The 19,935-nt window shown below is 41.4% G+C and overlaps 1 protein-coding gene across 1 annotated transcript; it reads left to right on the top strand.

Moving 5' to 3' along the window:
* Positions 1 to 12,370: 12,370 nt before the first annotated feature.
* Positions 12,371 to 12,631, top strand: Lce6a (late cornified envelope 6A). Its single transcript, XM_042681601.1, has one exon. The coding sequence runs from the start codon at positions 12,371 to 12,373 to the stop codon at positions 12,629 to 12,631; it is 261 nt and encodes an 86-aa protein (XP_042537535.1).
* The last annotated feature ends 7,304 nt before the right edge of the window (positions 12,632 to 19,935 follow it).

Here is a 19,935-nt window from a genome sequence, read left to right as displayed (position 1 = left end):
TTGTGTTTGATTCTCCCTCAGGTCCTGAATGCCCAGCTACCAGCATGTCCTGCCAGCAGAGCCAGCGGCAGTGCCAGCCCCCTCCCAAGTGCACCCCTAAGTGCCCTCCCAAGGGCCCTGCCCCCAAGTGTTCCCCTAAGAGTCCCCCTAAATGTCCTCCAGTCTCTTTCTGCTGTAGTCCTGGCTCTGGGGGCTGCTGTGGCTCTAGTTCTGGGGGTGGTGGCTGCTGTCTGAGTCACCACAGGCACCGCAGGTCCCATTGCCACAGCAGCTCTGGCTGCTGCAGCCAGCCCTCAGGAAACTTCAGTTGCTATGGAGGGGGAAACAGCCAGCAATCTGGGAGCTGCTGCTGAAGGGCACACTGAACCTGGAAAAGCAGGTTAGGGAGGCAACAAAGGTCTACATGTTCCTTCTCCTGCTTGGCCTGGCCATTTTGCCAAGAGGTCTTGGTGATGACTGAGCTTAAATCTAGAGGGTCCTCCTGACTTGGAGACTAGGAGCCCAAACATTTACCCCCAAAACATGTATTAATCTCCTGTGCTATACACGAGGCTGCTCAGGATACCCCAGGGAGGAGACCCTGTGGCCTTCTGCAACTTACTCTTTTCAACTCCAAAATTCTATAAAACAATAAAACTGGAAATCTATCTGAATGCCTTCTTGTGTTGGCTGTCATTCCTATTCGTTTTTCTGTAGTCTGTGTCTCTGCAGTCATGCACGTTTTGTCAATTTCCCCACTAATATCCCTTTACGACCAAACATCTTTAACATTATACATGGTATCCTGGAGAGGTGAAGTGTAAATAAAGTGTTGTAATTTATAGGAAGAGGAACAGAAGTTTACTTACCCTTAAGACTGGAATTATACTGGAAATGGAATTCCTGCCTGTGAATACCCAGCAGTGCTTTTTCCACTGACTATTAAAAATACACGAAAAGCACTAATACCTCTTTCTTTTCTTCTTCCTTCTTTCCTTCCTCCCTCCTTTCCCTGTGCATCTCTTGTTTACTACATCTCTAAATTGCATCATGTTACCTTGTGTCCAATTCAGTGCTCATCATGACACCTAAACACAAAATCTGCAACTAATGTTGCTGGTACGATAACGTTCAGTGATGGAAACACAACTAAAGGTGCCCCAGGACAACAATGGGGAATCCATGAGGGTACTGCTTGCCACTCAGGCATGTTTGAGTCCACCATAGCTACAGTTTTGAAGAACATGGTCGAAGAGCAAGAGCTGATTCATTCAATAAACTTAATTTGTGAAACTTCTAATGGCCTGGGTTAAATATGACACAGAGAGGCCCATCCCTCTTAGCACCCTGACAACCACAGCCTAAGCAAAAATATATGTATATCCATGTGTCTGTGTGTGTGTATGAATATGATAATGAATTGAATTATGCAATGTAGAATTCACTGCTGGTCTTAAGTGGTTTAACTGATTCAAAAAACAACATCTGTGAAATGAACAAGAGAGTCAGAATACGAATGTGAAGGCAGTTGAAGGAGAATTTTTGGAGACTTGAGGTAAGCTAATGTGGAGAAAAATTACTTGCCAGCACAAACCTTCAGTATGAATAAAACTTCACAAATCACAGAAATGAATGCCTGAAAGGAAATTCACCTGTAGGAGGCCATTTCTAGGTTTTTATGGAAAGGATTTTTAAAAAATAGAAACCTTTTGTGATCCAGCGCAGGGAGCCAGATGTCTTCAAACGTGTGAATAAGCACACACCCAGGGGTGTTTTTCAGGAACCACGGAAAGTCAGGCCTGACCCAACTTCTCTTCCAGGATGCCTTCCTGAGTTGTTGCTATGCCAGTGAAATAGAGAAGTGTACTTAAAAGCTAGAATACCTTTCAAGATTTTATTGTTGATAATTATTCCATTCATCCACCTCTTATTGATAATCTTCTTGATATTTCTCTCTACAAACATAACCTTTTTGATCCACCCCATACATTAGGAGTTCTGGCCATTTTTTAAGCATCCATCCCAGGAAGCCACTGACCCAGGGTATTGCCTCAACTGTGGATGACACTGAAAAGATGATGATATAATACCGGAAGGGTTGAAGCATCTCCCACTACATCAGGAACTTCGAGGAAGGTTGGGGTGACGTCATCCTCGAGCAGTGTATGAATGGCATCTGAAAGAAGGCCCTCAGGAAGTTAGCCATGACTTCAAATGATCTGCTAAGGATGAGGCGGTTGCAGACATCATCAAGGCAAAGAACTCTAACAGGTGTGTGACTTGGCAGGCCACAGAGGAGCTCCCAGCAGTGGTTTCTGAAGAACTGACGATTTGTTGGAACTAGAAGAAGAAACAGAGCCAAGAAGGCAAAAGAGAGAAAGACACTGCAGGAAAAGACAGAGAAGAAATTTTGGAGAAAAAATGATATTCCCAAAGAAGAATTTAGTAGCAGTTTTTGCAGACCTAAGCAAACTCCTCTGAAGGTCTGAAAATGTGGAGCCCGACAAAAAATCATTTTCACTAAGAGAAAGGAATGTTCTAGAGGCAGTATCTACTTAGAAGAAATATGATTTTTTTTTAAAGAACACACTAAGAAAACCATCAAGGAAATCTTGCTGAAAGGAACCCTACCTCCTCAAGAAGAGCTTCACACTGGTCCATTGGGAGGGAACTAGAAACCAGAAGTTATCAGGGGAGATGATGGCCCACTTGTGTTGATGTCTTGAAGACCTTCCAATGGGTCAAGATGAGGAGGGATTTGTTGCCATATTGATGATTCTGATCCTGCAGAGGCCTTGATGAATGAGTGCACTTATGTCTTCGTTTTTAACAATGGGAAAAAAAGTGCAAAAATTTAAAATGAACAAAAAGCTATAAAATATGGACATAAATAAAAAAAATCTATGTACAGTTGTACAATGTGCTGGGGGGGAGGGGTGTGCACACACGCGTGTGCGCACATTGGGGCTTGAACTCAGGGCCTGTCCCTGATATCCCTAAGCTTTTATGCTGAAGGCTAGCACTCTGCCACTTGAGCCACAGCTCCATTTTGGCTTTTTGTTAGTGTTTAATTAGAGATAAGAGTCTCATGGACTTCACTGTTAGGCTGGCTTTGAACTGTAATCCTCAGATCTCAGCCTTCTGAGTAGCTAGGATTGCAGGTGTGAGCCACCGGTGCCAGGCACAATGTGCTGGTTTTAAGCTGTTATCATGAGTCAAAAAGTTGAAAGTATTTAAACGTTTATAAGGTAGTGATGGCTTTGTGCACCATCCCAAATACAAATATTTGATTTGATATAGCTTAATGGTGCCATTTTGTAAAGTTTGCGGGTGTGCACAGTCCGGTCCTGGGCCTTCCCATTCACTCCATGACTCACCCAGAGCAGCGTCCACCTCCACAAGCTCACTCGTGACAGGGCCACATAAAAATGTGTCATCCCTTTTCTTAAAAAATTACCATATTTGTGCTGTACATTTTCTCTTTAGGTACCTAAGGACCTAAGTGTGTGTGTCTGTGTGTGTGTGTGTGTATATATATATATATATATATGTGTATATATATTCTATATTTTAATCACTAAGTCATATTTTTTGTGACTGGGCCACCAATTTTGTCATCACAGTACTATTTTATTCCCATATCCATTCTTAGTTTGTAGGGGTTTTTTTTGCCTACTTACTATGAATATTTTCACTTGAGAGTATAAAATCAAGTCCTGCTTTTTTCCTGCTTTTTATGAATTTCCTAGCCATTCATTAGCATAATACTTTGTATTGCTTGCTTATCTTTTGTTCATTATTTTCAAGTTTTTTCTTAATAATTTGTAGAATATATGTATATATCAGTCATTTTAATCTTCCAAATGTGTGAGATCATTTTTAGTTTATTATTTCTCTTCCAAATTTACCTATATGTTGCTCTTTCTTACATGAATAATTTTTATTTGGGAATATACACTTAAATATATAATGCATAAGTGTGTGGATATTATATATAATTATAATATATAATTATAACCATAATATATAATTATAGCATATAATTATATACAAAATATAATTATAATATATAAATGCTTGTGTATTATAATATGTAAATATATAAATGTTTTTCTCTTAAAATGCAGTTTTTGTGGTATCTGAGCTCAAGAACTAATCAATTATGCTTTCTTTACTATTCTGAATATTATTTAATAACATATATTAGTGAAGCAAGGATTTCATGAGGAAAACATAAATAATCCACTAATGTCTTAGGTATAAAATTTGGATGATTATTTTAAAAAATGAAGAATTTGTGAGTTTGTTGCTCAGAAACTAGAATGTAGGCAAAAGCAGTCAAATCAATCAAAAAGCAAATGGTCAAATTTATCCCTAAAAGTTTATAATATGGAAAATACACATTAATTTGACTTGTCTCACATTGCTATTCTAGATCTTAACCATGTCTACTCCTAATTTTTGATAACATAAAATCCAGAAAGTCGCCGGGTGCTGATGGCTCCTGCCTGTAATCCTAGCTACTGAGGAGGCTGAGATCTGAGGATCACAGTTCAAAGCCAGCCTGGGCAGGAAAGTCAGTGAGACTCTTATCTCCAAAAAACCACTAGAAAACCAGAAGTGGCACTGTGGCTCAAACGGTAGAGCACTCGCCTTGAGCTGAAGAGCACCCAAGCCCAGAGTTCCAGCCCCACGACCAACCAAAAAAAAAAAAAAAATCCAGAAAGCCAATCTTTTCCTTAATAAAAAAAATGTCCTGGGGCTGGGAAGGTGGCTCAGTGGTAGAGTGCTTGCCTTGCATGCATGAGGCCCTGGGTTCCATTCCTCAGCACCACATAAGCAAAAAGAAAAAAGACGGAAGTGGCACAGTGGCTCAAGTGGTAGAGCTCTAGCCTTTGAGGTGAAGAGCTGAGGGACAGCACCCAGGCCCAGAGTTCAGGCCCCACGACCAGACCCCTCCCCCCCAAAAAAAATGTCCTGCTATATATTGATGGCTCACACGTATAATCCTAGATACTCGGGAGGCTGATATTTGAGGACTGTGATTTGAAGCCAGCCCCTGCTGGCTGTGAGACTCTTATCTCTAATACACTACTGAAAAGCTGAATGTAGAGCTGTGACTCTAGTGGTAAAGTGCTAGTTTTGAGCAAAAGAAGCTTAAGGACATTGTTCCAGGCCTTGAATTCAAGCCTTAAGATTGACACAAAAAATTCCTTTTTTAATTGAATATGGCATTGATGTCATGCAGCCAAAGAAAGCAGACCAATCTTTATGAGGTTTCAAACATGCTACTAACAGATAAGCCACACCTAACTCATGATGATTGAGTTAGATTGAATGATTGAGTTAGTTCTACTAATCACAGCCGCTAGAGGTGTAAACTGTATGGTGATCCCCTCAGGTCAATTACTTTAAGAATCAGCAAACTCTCCTGAGTAAGACTGAGCTGGGTAAGCCAAGACATCCATATCCTGACTGCTGCATACAAGAGCACCTTTTGTCACATTCAAGCAGGAAAAGAAGAGTCAGACTCGGGCAGCATAGGGCTGGATTTCTGCTTAGTGAAGTGTCCTCCTCACATGTCTGCTTGTGGCAAGTCATGGCCTAAGTCATGTGAAAAAGTTATATGTAAGCCCTAAAGTGCTATAGAAATGCCAGCTTCACACTTGTTGAAAAAGTTCATTTGACTATTACAGCATGCTTCCAGAAAATGATTCAGGATAAAGATGATGGTGATGCATTGGAATTCTGTGCTTCCATCAGAAAGAATGGCCTGGCCCCATTCGTAAGGAAATGGAAAGACTTGGAAAAAAATCATACTAAGTGAAGAAAGCCAGACCCAAAGAAACATAGGCGGCATTGTTTCCCTCGTTTGTAATAATTAGAATGTGCCTACAAAGCTACAAGTAAACCTAATGGATAAGACAAATAATGACCTTTGGACATGATTCACTAAACAGCTCTCTCAACATTCACACAGCAAGGCCAAAGGAGGATATTTTTAGGAGAGGATCACAAGAGTTCAGTAACTATGTGCATATGACCATATAAAATGGTGCTTATTGAAGTGAACTCCAAGAAATGGAAACAAGAGGTTTTTTACTGCATGCATTTTTTTCTTTCTTCTTTCCTATTTTCTTTGCTTTATTCCCTTTTGCTGCTGCATTTGATTTCTGTACTCTTTGTCTTGTATATAAGTCTATCTGATTTGGGGAGAAGAAGGGAAAGCACAGAAATGGTGGGACAAAGGGTCAATCAGTCCATCAGTGATGTTGCTAGACAGTATGTTGGAAATGAACTATACAACTTGGGAGGGGAGGGGAGATCAAAGGGGGAAAACTGAGAAGAACAAGGGAATGGGTGACGCTGTTCAAAAAGAAATGTACTCATCATCTGACTTATGTAACTGAAAACCCTCTGCACATCATTTTCACAATAATTTTTTTAGAAAGATGGTGATGGTGATGACATAATGATGGTGGTGACAATGATGTTTTCTACTATGTATAAAATGTGAAAGAAACAGTGATGTGTCTAAATGAATTATTCGGTACTGATGAATTAATAAAGTGAAGGTTATTGAAATTCCCATTCTGCATGCAAGACACTGAGTCAGAGGTGATCAATAATTGAGACTACGTTATAGATGGTGAATCAGAGCTTCAACTATTGTACAGACCATCTGGCTCTAAAACCACAAACCTACTTGTGCATGTGTGTGTGTGTGTGTGTGTGTGTGTGTGTGTGTGTGTGCACTGAAGCTTTTAACTCGGGACCTCACATCACTTGACTACTTCACTCAAGGCTGCTGCTTAAGCCACTCCTTCACATGCAATTTGATGTTTCTTAAGTAGAGATAAGAGTCTGCCATGGCTAGCTTCAAACCACATTCCTCAGATTTCAGCCTCGTGAGTAGCTAGGGTTACAGGTGTGAGCCACCGGTGCCCAGCTCCACACACTTAATTTCTAAGTAATTTTTCCAACTCAACTTGACCTTATGAGGCAGATCTACCTTGGAATATGTTCCATACTAACACCTGTCCACACAGAAACAAACAACAAACACCTGCTTACAGAGATAAACTCTCAATGACGAGGTGGTAGGAAACATGGAAAAAGCTTTGAGGCTTCCATGTTCCTTTGTTTAAACCTAGAGCCCTGGGGGCAATTAATTTATATTACTCTAGAAAGACTGAAAGTTTGAGGATCTATCTCCAAGCAAGAGAGTAAGAGGTAGGCATCACTTAGGAGAAAATGTGGCAGATAATGGTAAGAATTCACTGACCACCCCTTTTCTTGTCTCTGGTTGGAAGCAGCTGTCCTGTTCTTCCTGGAGGAAGTCTGGTAAAGACACATATAGTCCATCTGACACCAAAGCCACGTAGCAGGAGGCAGGGCCTCCCATGCCCAGACCCTGTCTCACACACTGACGGCAGAGTCTCAAGATTAGGATTAAATCGGACCTTGGCCTAGAACATCTCTGTCCTCTTACCTCCTGAGGTGCCCAGATTTGTGCTGCCTGTGACTCTGCTAAGTGTCCACTAGGAGGTGCTGCATCCACAGATGGATGCAAAGACCCCAACAGGAGGGAAGGTTGGGCCAGGGCCAGGGCCTTCAGTGACAAGGGAGCTGCTGGAAGGGAAGAGAGAAATAAAGAGAGAGAGAGAGAGAAAAAAAAAATCTTCTGAACTCGATGAAAGAGAATGATCTGTGGGAGGTGAGATTAAAGACCTCAATGAGTAGTGTATCAATGCTCTATGATCCAAACCAAATCAGTGCTGTATCTTTTTCCATCTTCCACGCTGTAGATGAACTCAATAATTCTTCCTTTGAAAAGCATCAACCTTGGAGCATCAGTTGTCTCCTAGCAATCCTTTGCTGGAAATTCTAGTGAAGTCAAGGGGAAGTATATTTGGCACTTGATAAACACAGATACTTCTGGTCTTCACCTTCAAGAGTTATTTAGTTGGTTAGGATTTGGGTCTGATTGACTATTATATCAGTCCTTGTTCCAAAAACTTCCAGAGAAATCATCATCATCATCATCATCATCATCATCATCATCATCATCATCATCTATGTGCCCTGAAGAAGTTTTATTTTTCCTTAGGGGTAAGGGGGTACGAGTCAGTGATAAATTTTGTCCTTCCCTTTCCTATTTCTAAGGTGACTGCAATGTGGCTGCAGAATGACTGAGAGCAGAGACACACGAAAAATGGAGGCAGTTATGTCAAGCTTTTTAAATTCATGGACCCAGCCAAAGCAGATGTAGGAGTACTTCTTTCATTACAAGACAGGCTTCACACCATTCTCTTGCCTGCTTTTTGTTCACAAAGACATCTTTCTCTCTTCATCTAAACCACATCTCAAAGCCTTCCCAGATGAAACAGGTGTGTGTACCCTAATAATCCTGCCCTATTGGATTTGGGGCTCCAACAGCAATTCCTCTTCCAGCTTTGCCCCATTTTCTGCTTTGACAGATCCTTATCCCTCATCCCCCACCAACTCTACTTGCCTTTGTCTGCTAGCTGATTTGACAGCTGCTGAGGACTGCTCCTACAACCAAATATCAGTTGTTACTTCTCATATTTTCTCAATTATTTCCTCTGTGTGTGTGTGTGTGTGTGTGTGTGTGTGGTATTAGGAATACAGAGGTAGGCAAGACACAGTCCTTACCATCAGGGAGTTTTCTTGTTTCTGTATTTTTTATTATTTTTTAATTTTATTGTGATTATAAAGATGATGTACAGATGGGGTGCAGTTATATAAGTAGGTAAAGAGTACTTTCTTTTTGGACAATGTTACCCCTTTCTTGCTCTCTCCTGATTTTTCCCTCCCAATCCTTCCCCCCACAGGTTGCATAGTTCATTTTTAACATAGTATCTAGTATCACTGCTGCATTTGTTCACCCTTTGCCTTTGTTTCTGTCCCCCCCACCACATTTACCCTCTTAGAAACAGCTAAATGAACAAGACAAAATGAAAATAAAACAGAAAAGAAAAACAACAACAAAGAAAAAAATCTCTTGTTTCCATTTCCTGGAGTTTGTTTTGGTATATTATTTTATATCATCAGAGGAACATAGGCCTTGTACTCTTGTATTCCTCCCCTGATAATATCTTCCTTAGGTCTCACTGTGTGTGAATGCCTAGAGTCTTACATAATTTATTATGTCCTGATGTATTTTAGATCTATCTTCTGCATATGAGAGAAAACATGCACCTTAAAAGTAGGTCCCTGTCAACAATGCACAAATATCAACTCAAAGTGGATCAAAGAACTCAGTGTCAGACCTGAAACTGAAATTATTGCAAGAGGGAATATGAAAAACACTAGAACCTATAGACATAGGCAGAAAATTTATGAAAAGAGTCCCAGGGGCACAGCAGAGAGGCAGGAGAGAGATTTGAGAAATGGGATTACATCAAACTAAAACATTTCTGCAAAGCTAAGGACATAATTACTAAATTAGAAAGATAGCCAACAGACTGGGAGAAGATCATCAGCAATACATCTTCACCGACAAAGGCCTAATACCCAAAATATACAAGGATCTCAAGAAACTAACTCCTCCCAAAGCTAATAAACCAATCACTAAATGGGCAAAAGAGCCAAGGAGAGAACTTCTTAGAAGTAAGAATGGCAAAGAAACATACAAGGAAATGCTCAACAACCCTGTCAATAAAGGAAATGCAAATCAAAATAACTCTGAGATTCCATCTCACCCCAGTAAAATTGGCCAACATCAAGAACTCAAACAACAACAAGTGTTGGCAGGGATGTGAGGTAAAAGGAACCCTACTGCACTGTTGGAGGTAATGTAAACTAGTAAAATGACTTTGGACAGCAGTCTGGAGGTTCCTCAAAACTAAACATAGGGGCCTGGGAAGGTGGCTCAGAGGTAGAGTGCTTGCCTTGCATGCATGAGGCCCTGAGTTCAATTCCTCAGCACCACATAGCAGAAAATCTCGGAAGTGGTGCTGTGGCTCAAATGGTGGAGTCCTAGCCTTGAGCTGAAGAGCTGAGGGACAGCATCCAGGCCCTACAATTGACCAAAAATACCCCCCAAAACAAAAAAAAACCGCAAAATATAGAAAAAAAACTAAACATAGATCTTCCCTATAACCCATCCATTCTGCTCCTGGACATCTACCCAGAACATCACAAGCCAGGATGCCATATGCACTTCCATATTCACTACTGCACTATTCACAATAGCCAAGTTAAACAGATGCCCTACAACAGACAAGTGGATCCAAAAAATGTGGTACTTGTATACAAAGGAATTTTACACAGCTGTTACAAAGAGCCACATTGTGTTATTTGCAGGGAAATGGATGGACCTAAAACAAACCATATTAAGTGAAGCCAAGCTCAGAGAGAGAATCATCAGTACATTTTAATTACCTGTGTCTATCAATAGTAATTCTGAGATGGAAAGGGACTGTTGGTAGATAAGTGTTCCCATAACTGGGTGCTTGTGTCTCACACCGGTAATACTAGCTGCTCGGGAGGCTGAAAATCTGAGGGTCACAGTGTGAAAACAGCCTGGGCAGGAAAGCCTGTGAAACTTTTATCTATAATTCACTAGCAAAAAGCTCAATGTGGAGCTGTGTGGTAGAGTGCTAGCCTTGAGTCGTAAAGGTTAGAGACAGTGCTCAGGCCTGGAGTTCAAGCCCTAGTACCAGTATACACACACACACACACACACACACACACACACACACACACACAATTAGTATTCCCACTTTAAGACAATAACATAAAATAACATAAATTTTTGTGAAAGATGAAGGAAAACTTTCCATTCTATCAAAGCTTTTCAACAGTGTTCCTTAATAACCGTATACACAGCCCCTCTTTTGAGTTTAAGAGAAAGCAAAATCATGCATGTTTAATTCTCTGCCCTACTCTTAGCCTATTGTGTAAGGTTTGTTACACCCACACATTACTCTATTGGTTCTGAAAAGGTGTTCACAAATGCCTTGTTCACAACAAGAAGTGAACACCTGATTTCCCCCCCCCCAAAAAAAAACCCACAAAAAATGAGTTGGAATTGATTTTATGTGTTGTTCTCCTGAAACGTAGAGTTTGCCTTGATGGCATGAAGACTGTTTCCTTCAACAAACATGAATGAACATTTTCTCTGTGTCAGTGACAGCATCACACCCTAGGAATGCAGAAGTGATAATGACAAAGTCCACGTCACCCAGAAACAGTTTAGGAGAGAGATAAGATATGCATCTAGGTCACTGTTGCCTACAGTAACTAGAATAGATTATAACCAAGTCCCAAGAATGAAGACCTGTGATGTGACCAAGGAGCCAGGCAAGGGCCTTGGGGACCAATGCTGGCATCCAGCTGATGTTAAATTGTGGGGATTCTGTCTGATGGTCTTCCTCAAAATCTGGGTACCATTAAACCTGATCTTTCCTCAATAATCCTACATCAGTAGCAATTAAATTTCTAGCTGCACATCCCTACGCACACCCATGTCACAAGACTCAGCCAGTGTACTCACTTCCACCCAAGCTGATCTAAAGGTCCTACCCTTCACATGTAAATCCTATAGAACCACATCCCAGCTGCTGTGTGTAGCTGAGGAATCTGGCCTTAGGAATTGTGAAATATCCGCATCGCTCATTTGTCCCATGGTTACCCTCCAATAAGAGGTAGCCTGGAGGCTTCATGTGGAGGTTGTATAAAAAAGCCTCTGCCTTCCTGGCTCCCTGAGGCTTCCAGTCTCCTCCTGGGATGGCTTGATCACTCTTCTTGATCTAAGGTAAGGCTACTTCTGGGGGAAGAGATGTCACTAAGGCAGTCAATCTCCTCTATTGTCTCCACAGAGGCCTTAAGCCAAGTAGGAAAAGTTAGGAGGAAGGGAGCAAGGCAGGGAAGTGGAAGTCCCTGCAAAAGACCCAAAAATGATCCATCGTGGCTAGATGGCCAGCAAAGCAAAAGAGAGATTCTAAGGCTTGGGGGGCTGGGGGGGTGGTCTCAAGTTAGAAGACTGAGTGAAGAAAGAACAGATGGATGCCGGTGGTCATAAGTGCTTGACCATGGTGGACATCAGCCTGGGAAACATGAACTGACAGTTCAATTTCTTTTTCTTTTTAAAGAGGATGAGTAGGCTATTAGCTCGGTTGTTGACTAAATGAGCTCCATAGGAAATTCCACCAGAAGATACACCCCCCCCCCCTCAAGTAATCAGGCCTTTTGAATCCATCATTCACCGTCCAGGGATGGACTCCAAAGGGTTGCTTGTGTTAAGGGCCATTGCTGTCAGCTCCAGGTATTGAAGAGGAGAGACCCAGGTGCTCAAGTTGCCTGCGTGCATCCCTGACCTACCCGCCTTCCCTTTCTCTTCCAGGTTTGCTGTAGTAGCAGAATCATGTCCCAGCAGAAGCAGCCATCTGCAAAATCTGCAGATGCTCTCCAATGCTCCCCACCTCAATGTCCACATGCGCAGTGCCTGGCCCCCTGCTCTGCCCCCTGTGCAGAGCCCTATTCAGGAGACCGCTCTTCTTGTCCCCCAAGCGCCCCTGCTCAGTGTGCAGCCCGCCCCAAGAGAGCTGGCCCCAAGAGAGCCCGCCGCCAGCCCCGCTGCGTCAGCGGGGGCACAACCTACCACTGCCAAGAGGAGGAATGCTAAGGGACCAGACGGAGGGGTGGAGCCCACGTACAGCCGTCTCTCCCCCACCTAATGCCTTGCACTAATTCCATTCAGAAGCCCAGGACCTCCACCTTCCATCTGGGTTGAGAAATAGCTTCCTGGTCCCCAGCACTGGAGAGGAGAGAAGTAGGCAGAGCCACTTTTCTGCTTTTCTCTCCCACTCACCAATGGGCTCAGCAAGCCTGAAGCTGTGCCTGGATCACGGCTGTGATTTCTGTGACTCTTGAAGCCCTGCTCAGGCACCAAGGCCCCTAGGACTCTGCCCCTCCTCCTTTCCTCTCATGATAGCTGATATGCTCTCAGAGACTGGCCTTTTGGATCCTCAAAGTCATCCACCTTGGCGATGGTAGGAGTCTAGCACCCGGACTGCGATGCAACAAACTTAGATTGAGCCCTTGGTGTGTACTGGCCTTTCTTTTTGCAGATATGAGTGGGAAGTTTGACCCTGCTCTAATAAATCTTATAATCTCGGCGAGAAAGCAAGACACACTCCAGATGGAAAGATATGGATTAATAAATATTATTTAAGCTACTTACTTATTTGTCTTACTTAAGTATTTGGTTATTACTTACTTATTGGTTATTTTCTTGCTTAAGAAAATAAAACAATAGGGCTGAGAAGGTGGCTCAGTGGTTAAAGCGCTTGCCTTGCATGCCTGAGGCCCTGGGTTCGATTCCTCAGCACCACATAAGAAAAAAGCCGGAAGTGGCGCTGTGGCTCAAGTGGTAGAGCGCTAGCCTTGAGCTGAAGAGCTGAGGGACAGTGCCCAGGCCCAGAGTTCAGGCCCCATGACTGGACCCAAAAAAAAAAAAAAAAAAAAAAAAAACAAAGAAAATAAAAAAATATAAAATGTAAAAGGTAGCATTGAGAGGTTCATTCTGATGAAGTGGATAAAACGTGATTTCTGAAGCTGGGCACTGGTGGCTCATGCCTGTAATCCTAGCTACTCAGGCAGCTAAGACCTGAGGATCAGAGTTCAAAGCCAGCAAAGGCAGAAAAATCCCTGTGAGACTCTTATCTTCATTTGACTCCTCAACAGCAGGAAGTGATGATGTGGTTCAAATGGCAGAGAGCTATCCTTGAACACAAAGAGGCTCAGGGACAGTGCCCAGGCCCTGAGTTCAAACCCTACAACCAATAAAGAAATAGAGAGACACACACACACAGAGACAGAGACAGAGAGACAGAGAGAGAGGAAGGAAAAGAAAAAGATAAAGAAAAAGTGTGGGGGGGGAGGATGGGAAGGGATGGGAAGGGGAAACAAAGGAGGAGGCTACAATGCTTGATAAGAAATGTACTCATTATCTTGCCCATGTAATTGTAACCCCTCTGGACAGTATTTTCACAATAAAAAAATAAAAATAAAAATAGCAAATAAAAGCAAATAAATCAATAAAAAATAAAAAGGAAAAAGAAAAAGAAAAAGTTGGGTTTCTGGGACCTGGAAGAAGAGATCAGAAAACAGCAAGTGTAACCACAGTGGGCCGAGTAGAATACAATGAAACAGGATGTGAAACGACAAAGAGATTTAGGTGATAGAAGTGTGGAGGGAGGAGGAAGCACTTTCCTGGTGGGAAAGCCAGCACACACCAACGTAGTAGCACTTCTCCAGAATAGGAGAAGTTCCAGATGTGAAATGACAGGTGTGGGACAGTTCACAACCCCAGTTCCTGATGGTAACTCAAACCTGCTGAGTGTATGGAACTAAGGCATAAAATCCCAGCTGTCAAAAGATTGTTCCCTTAGGGAAAGTCTGGGCCCAAGCCAAGGGTCTAGTGTCCTGGGTTGAGTAGAGCCTAATGTAAACTACAAGAATCTTGAGGGGTTTAACTTATATCAATATAAGTTTTGTGTAATGACTTACATAAGTATACATTTTCACAGGGACTTTGAACGATATAGCTAGCTAGCTAGCTAGATATGTGTATATTTGTATGTAAATACGTTTCTGTATATGCAGATACATACATATATACCAAGAATTCAACCTAATAGATTTCATTGACCAGTCACAGAAAAGAAACTCAGCATACTATTTCTAATACATAGGATGCTCATTAGACATCCTATTATTCTGAGACCTCACTGAACCTCTGTTACAACATATATCTTACACATGATAGTCTACAATTATAATTTTATATGTGTCATTTTTCCCATTAAACAAATGATGCATACTTTTATAAAGAGAGTTAATATCCTAATGAACACGAGGCACTGAGTTTAAACCCTAGTACCATCATCATCAACAACAACAGAAGATGTTTTAATGCAGGAGCTGGGATGATAGTAGAGCATTTGCCCAGCATGTGTGAGGCCTGAGTTGCATCTTTAATGCCATCAAAAAATGTTAATGTAGGGAAGCATATGTCTGATGATTAAGAGGAGCCTAAAATTGTATCACCTAAAAACAATCACTGCTACTCATTGCTTAGATATCTTGGCAAACTTTAAAACAAAAATCACAAACTAGAATCATCTCAGAAAATTGTCAACATTCATCCACACTGGTGTATATTGATCGACACCTAGTATATGTGGCATTCATTTTATTTCCATTCTTGGCAGATAAAACAATGTAAAATAACATTTCACTGACAATTGCTCAATGGTTTTAGGATAAATTTAGAATTGTAATCCTAGGATTGTCAAAAACTATAACAACTTTTTTATTGTATTTTGGGGTGCAATTGTAATGACTCTTTTTAAATATCAATTTTGAGCTGGGCACTGCTAGCTCATGCCTGTAATCCTATCTACTCAGAAGGCGAGATCTGAGGATCTATGTTCGAAGGCAGCCACCCATACAGAAAAATCCCATGAGACTCTTATTGCCAATAAACTACCCCCCCCCAAAAAAGCTGAAAGCAGGGGTTATACTGTGGGGGAGGGACATACAAAGCAACAAAAAAATAATCTTATAAATGTGTTAGAAACAATCGCATGAAAAAAAACATTTGAATACATATCTTAGGGTTCATTTCTCTAACATCAACTTATCTGACCTTTTCTGCTTGACTCAGACATATACTAGTTATTGCAAATAAGGGTTGGGGGGGGCGAGGTGAAGATGGGATGGGAAGGGGAAACAAAAGAGAAGGCAACAATGCTTGATAAGAAATGTACTCATTATCTTGCCCATGTAATTGTAACCCCTCTGTACAGTATTTTCACAATTAAAAAAAAAAGCTGGATGTGACACTGTGGCTTACGTGGTAAAGCACCAGCCTTGAGAACTCAGGGACAGTATCCAGGCCCTGAGTTCAATCCCCAGGACTGGAAAAAACAAACAAACAAAAAATCAGCAAAAAAATGTACTTGTGGAAGGGATTTCTTTTATTCAAGAGTAAAACTAGCTCCCCATGGGAAAACCTTGCTTAGTGAGAAGAAATAGTTCCCATGCTTGAAGAATATCTATGTAGCTTATGGTTATAAAACCTATATCTAGACAGGCTGGGAAGTTGGCTCAGTGGTAGAGTACTTGCCTCGCATGCATGAAGCCCTGTGTTTGATTCCTCAGCACCACATAAGCAGAAAAAAGCCAAAAGTGGTGCTGTGGCTCAAGTGATAGGGCGCTAGCATTGAGTTGAAGAGCTGAGGGACAGTGTCCAGGCCCAGAGTTCAGCCTCCACAACCGACAAAAAAAAAAAAAAATCTATATCAAGAAAGATAGATCTTTCGCTTCTGGACAAAAAAAAAAAAAAAAAAGAAATTTCTCTTATATAAAGCTATGTCCTATGGGTATTGATAAGCCAGAGTTTGACTTTACCTACATATGTCTGTACATTTGATGTTACTGTGGTTTGAACTCAGGGTTTTGTGCTTGCTAAGCAGGTGCTTTATCACTTGAATTTTGTTGTTATCATTAAGGTGTTGTACAAAGTGGTTACTATTTTACAATTCAGGTATTGCGTATATCCTTCCTTTGTGTTCTCCCAGTTTCCCATCTTGTCCCTGCTCACAAGTTGCATAATTCATTTACCATGATTGCATTTGTTCACTCTTCTGCCCTACCTTTCTTTGCCCCGTCCCGTTCCTCCTATAAGTAGAAAAAGAAAAAAAAAAAACACACTCCAACATAACAAAAGATGCTGGCTGGGATGTGGCCAAAAGGGAACACTACTACACTGTTAATGAGAGTGCAAACTTGCTCAGCCACTCTAGAAAGCAGTATGGAGCTCCTCAAAAGACTAAACATAGAGTTCCCCTAAAACCCAGTAATCCCACTCCTGGGTATTTACCCAAATGACCACAAACAAGTCCATACAAAAGCTACCAGCACAACCATGTTCATTGCAGCATTGTTATCATAGCTAAGATATGGAGTCAACCTAGATGCCCCTCAGTAGCTGAGTGGATTAAGAAGATGTGGTATATATACACAATGGAGTGCTATGCTTCTATCAGAAAGAATGACACTGCCCTATTCATAAGGAAATGGAAAGACCTGGAAAAAAAACATATTAAGTGAAGTAACCCAGGCCCAAAAAAGAGTAGGTTGCATGGTTTCCTTCATTTGTAATAACTAGAATATGTCTATGATAGTCTTAACAGGGGATCTCAATAACCCAATTGGTAAGGGCATAGGGCCATATGTAATAAATTGTATCAACATGAATTCCAAGAATTGGGAACAAGAGATTTTTCTTGTGTTCTGAATGCAGTTATTTCCTTTTTTCCCCGTTTTAATTTTCTGTACTCTTGATTATGATCCAAGGATGGGAAAAGGAATCAAATAAACAGCAGGACAAAGGATGAACTAATGCAGCAATGATACTCACTTGACACTGTGAAATGAACTATACAATTTGTGGAGAGAGGGTTGTAGGGAGGGGTAAGTAGGAGAAAATGAGGGAGGCAGTAACAATGTTTAAAAAGAAATGTATTCATTATCTTGTTTATGTAATTGTAACCCCTCTGTACATCACCCTTGCAATAAAATAAAAATAAATTTTCAAAAAGAACATTACCACCAACAACATAAATAGCCCATTTCTTTTTGGACAATATCAAGCAACATCTTATACAAGAATTGTATAAGGAATCTTCGTTGAGGTCATCCACTGCCACTGTGCATTCAGCGTCTGCTGCATCTCCAAACAAGACAATGGGATCCTCTTCCACCTGGCCCCATGATCAACCTCCATGTCTCCTTAGGATCCTCTTGGTAGGAACATACATTCATTGTGGAGTGGCTAAATAGAGCTAATTCATATACATTGCTCTGCAGGCTTTCCTTATTTTCATTGACCTTGACAATTTTCAGAAGTCAGAGTTAAGTATGTCCCAATTGTGATTTCTCTAGTGTTTTTCCTCATGAGTAGGATTGTTGTTTTAGGAGAGGATAACCACAGACCAAAAGGGTCACTACACAGCATTTCATCGTATCGATGTTCTATGCTAATAACATGCCCTCACTGTTGCTAGTGAACTTGATAAGTGGGCTGTTTATCAGGCTTCTCCGCTGCAAAGCCACTCTTTGTCTTTCTCCTTCCATGATCCTTTTTTAGAAAGAAGTCACTAGGCACAGCCTATTTGAAGAGTGGAAGGGTGCTTCATTTTCTGAGAACTCAGTAGTTAGATAAAATTAGGATTCTTCTCAATGAGAAATTTATCATCTCTGTTTCTAACCTCTTTCATTTCTTATAGGAATAGACACATAACTCTATATAACTCTGTATGTCGTACCTTGGGTTAGTATACAATAGTACATGATATATGTACTAATATCAGCAGAAAGAGAGGTGTTTACACAGTAAGAAAGTTCTGTCATAATAGGTGGTGGTAGAATATCTGTTTTTGGAAGATTTAGAAACAGCTTCTTGGGATATTTGCCTAGAGGATAATCTAATCAAGAAAATCCCCTTATGTCTTCCTATTGCAGACAAACAGGCCAGTTTGGTGGTGGTATTTGTAAGCGCGTGATCCTCATAGGCTATTTTTTGCTATTTCCTACTTGTCAGGGTCAACAGACGCTGTCCCAGAATTATCACACTGACTACAGATGGGAAGGGACAACACAGCCACCAGAGAGCGTAAATCAGTCACTAATGTCTTCATATGGATAGAGCAATACCAAGTGCAGAGCTCTCATAATTACTTCAGAGATCAAGATAAAAACAGCCACACTCATTTTATCATGAGTGAAGGGGTAGAGGCCTAGAAGAGGGAAGTGGCTCACAGCTGGTCAGTGTCAGGACTAGGTCTGTGTACTACACTTAGGCCTTTTTCTTCCCAAAGGATAAAGGAAGAACCACATGCTAGTGACTGGTGATATAAATGTGCAACCTCAGCATCCAGAGAACACTTAGGACTATTAATAAACTCTAATGCTTAATTGTAACTTCAACTTATAGAATACCCTCTGGATGCTGGGCATTATTTGGTTACACTATTTCTTTTAACCTCCCTATCATACATGATAGACCTATATCTCCAACACACAAAGCAGACAGGGTGGAGTAAATGGCTTTTGAGACTACTTCATAAATGTGGTGGGAATGTGAAGAAAGAAAGAAAGAAAGAAAGAAAGAAAGAAAGAAAGAAAGAAAGAAAGAAAGAAAGAAAGAAAGAAAGAAAGAAAGAAAGAAAGAAAGGAATGAAGGAAGGAAGAAAGAAAGGAAGAATGGAAGGAAGGAAGGAAGGAAGGAAAGAAAGAAAGAAGGAAGGGAGGGAGGGAGGGAGGGAGGGAGGGAAGGAAGGAAGGAAGGAAGGGAGGGAGGGAGGCAAGGAAGGAAGGAAGGAAGGAAGGAAGGGAAATGTTTCATCCCTTTCTTATACTCACTAATTGAAACCCATGGTGCCAAGACAATGAACATGGGCCATGATTGTTCCTGTGGCCAAAGGAAGCACTCGCAGTGCTGCCCTTTCTTACTTGACGGGAATCTCTTCGCCTTTGGGAGGATTGTGAGTTCCCCTCAAGAGGATTATGTGCAGCGTGAGACCCACCTGTGTTTCCTGTTCTTCTAGCCTGTAAGTAGGACTCTACAAAGGCTGGTTGCTCTGGCACAAGGATGATCCTTGTTTTCCATTCTTTCATCACTTAGGGATAAGCTAGATAAGAATCTTGTGCATGCCAGTGCTGGCCAGGCTGGTTCTTTACTCTTCTCTTAGTGGCCACACCCTCACCAGGTAGGAATCCATAACATTCCTGAATCCTTGGGCAGGAAGTATAGTGAGGAAATGCATAGGTAGATGAGAGTCAAGTCCAGGAATGCACCAGCTGTGCTCAGGAATTCACCAGCTGTGCCCAGACCGACCTTAGCAAACCAAAAGGCACTCT

The sequence above is a fragment of the Dipodomys spectabilis genome, unplaced genomic scaffold, assembly GCF_019054845.1.
Source record: "Dipodomys spectabilis isolate Male_0828 unplaced genomic scaffold, ASM1905484v1 ptg000069l, whole genome shotgun sequence".
Lineage (NCBI taxonomy): Eukaryota > Metazoa > Chordata > Mammalia > Rodentia > Heteromyidae > Dipodomys > Dipodomys spectabilis.
Note: the sequence above shows the minus strand (reverse complement) of the source record. Positions and strands in the feature narration are given on the sequence as shown.

Coding starts and splice junctions, on each gene's coding strand:
- Lce6a (XM_042681601.1), top strand. CDS start 12,371: ATGTCCCAGCAGAAGCAGCCATCTGCAAAATCTGCAGATGCTCTCCAA.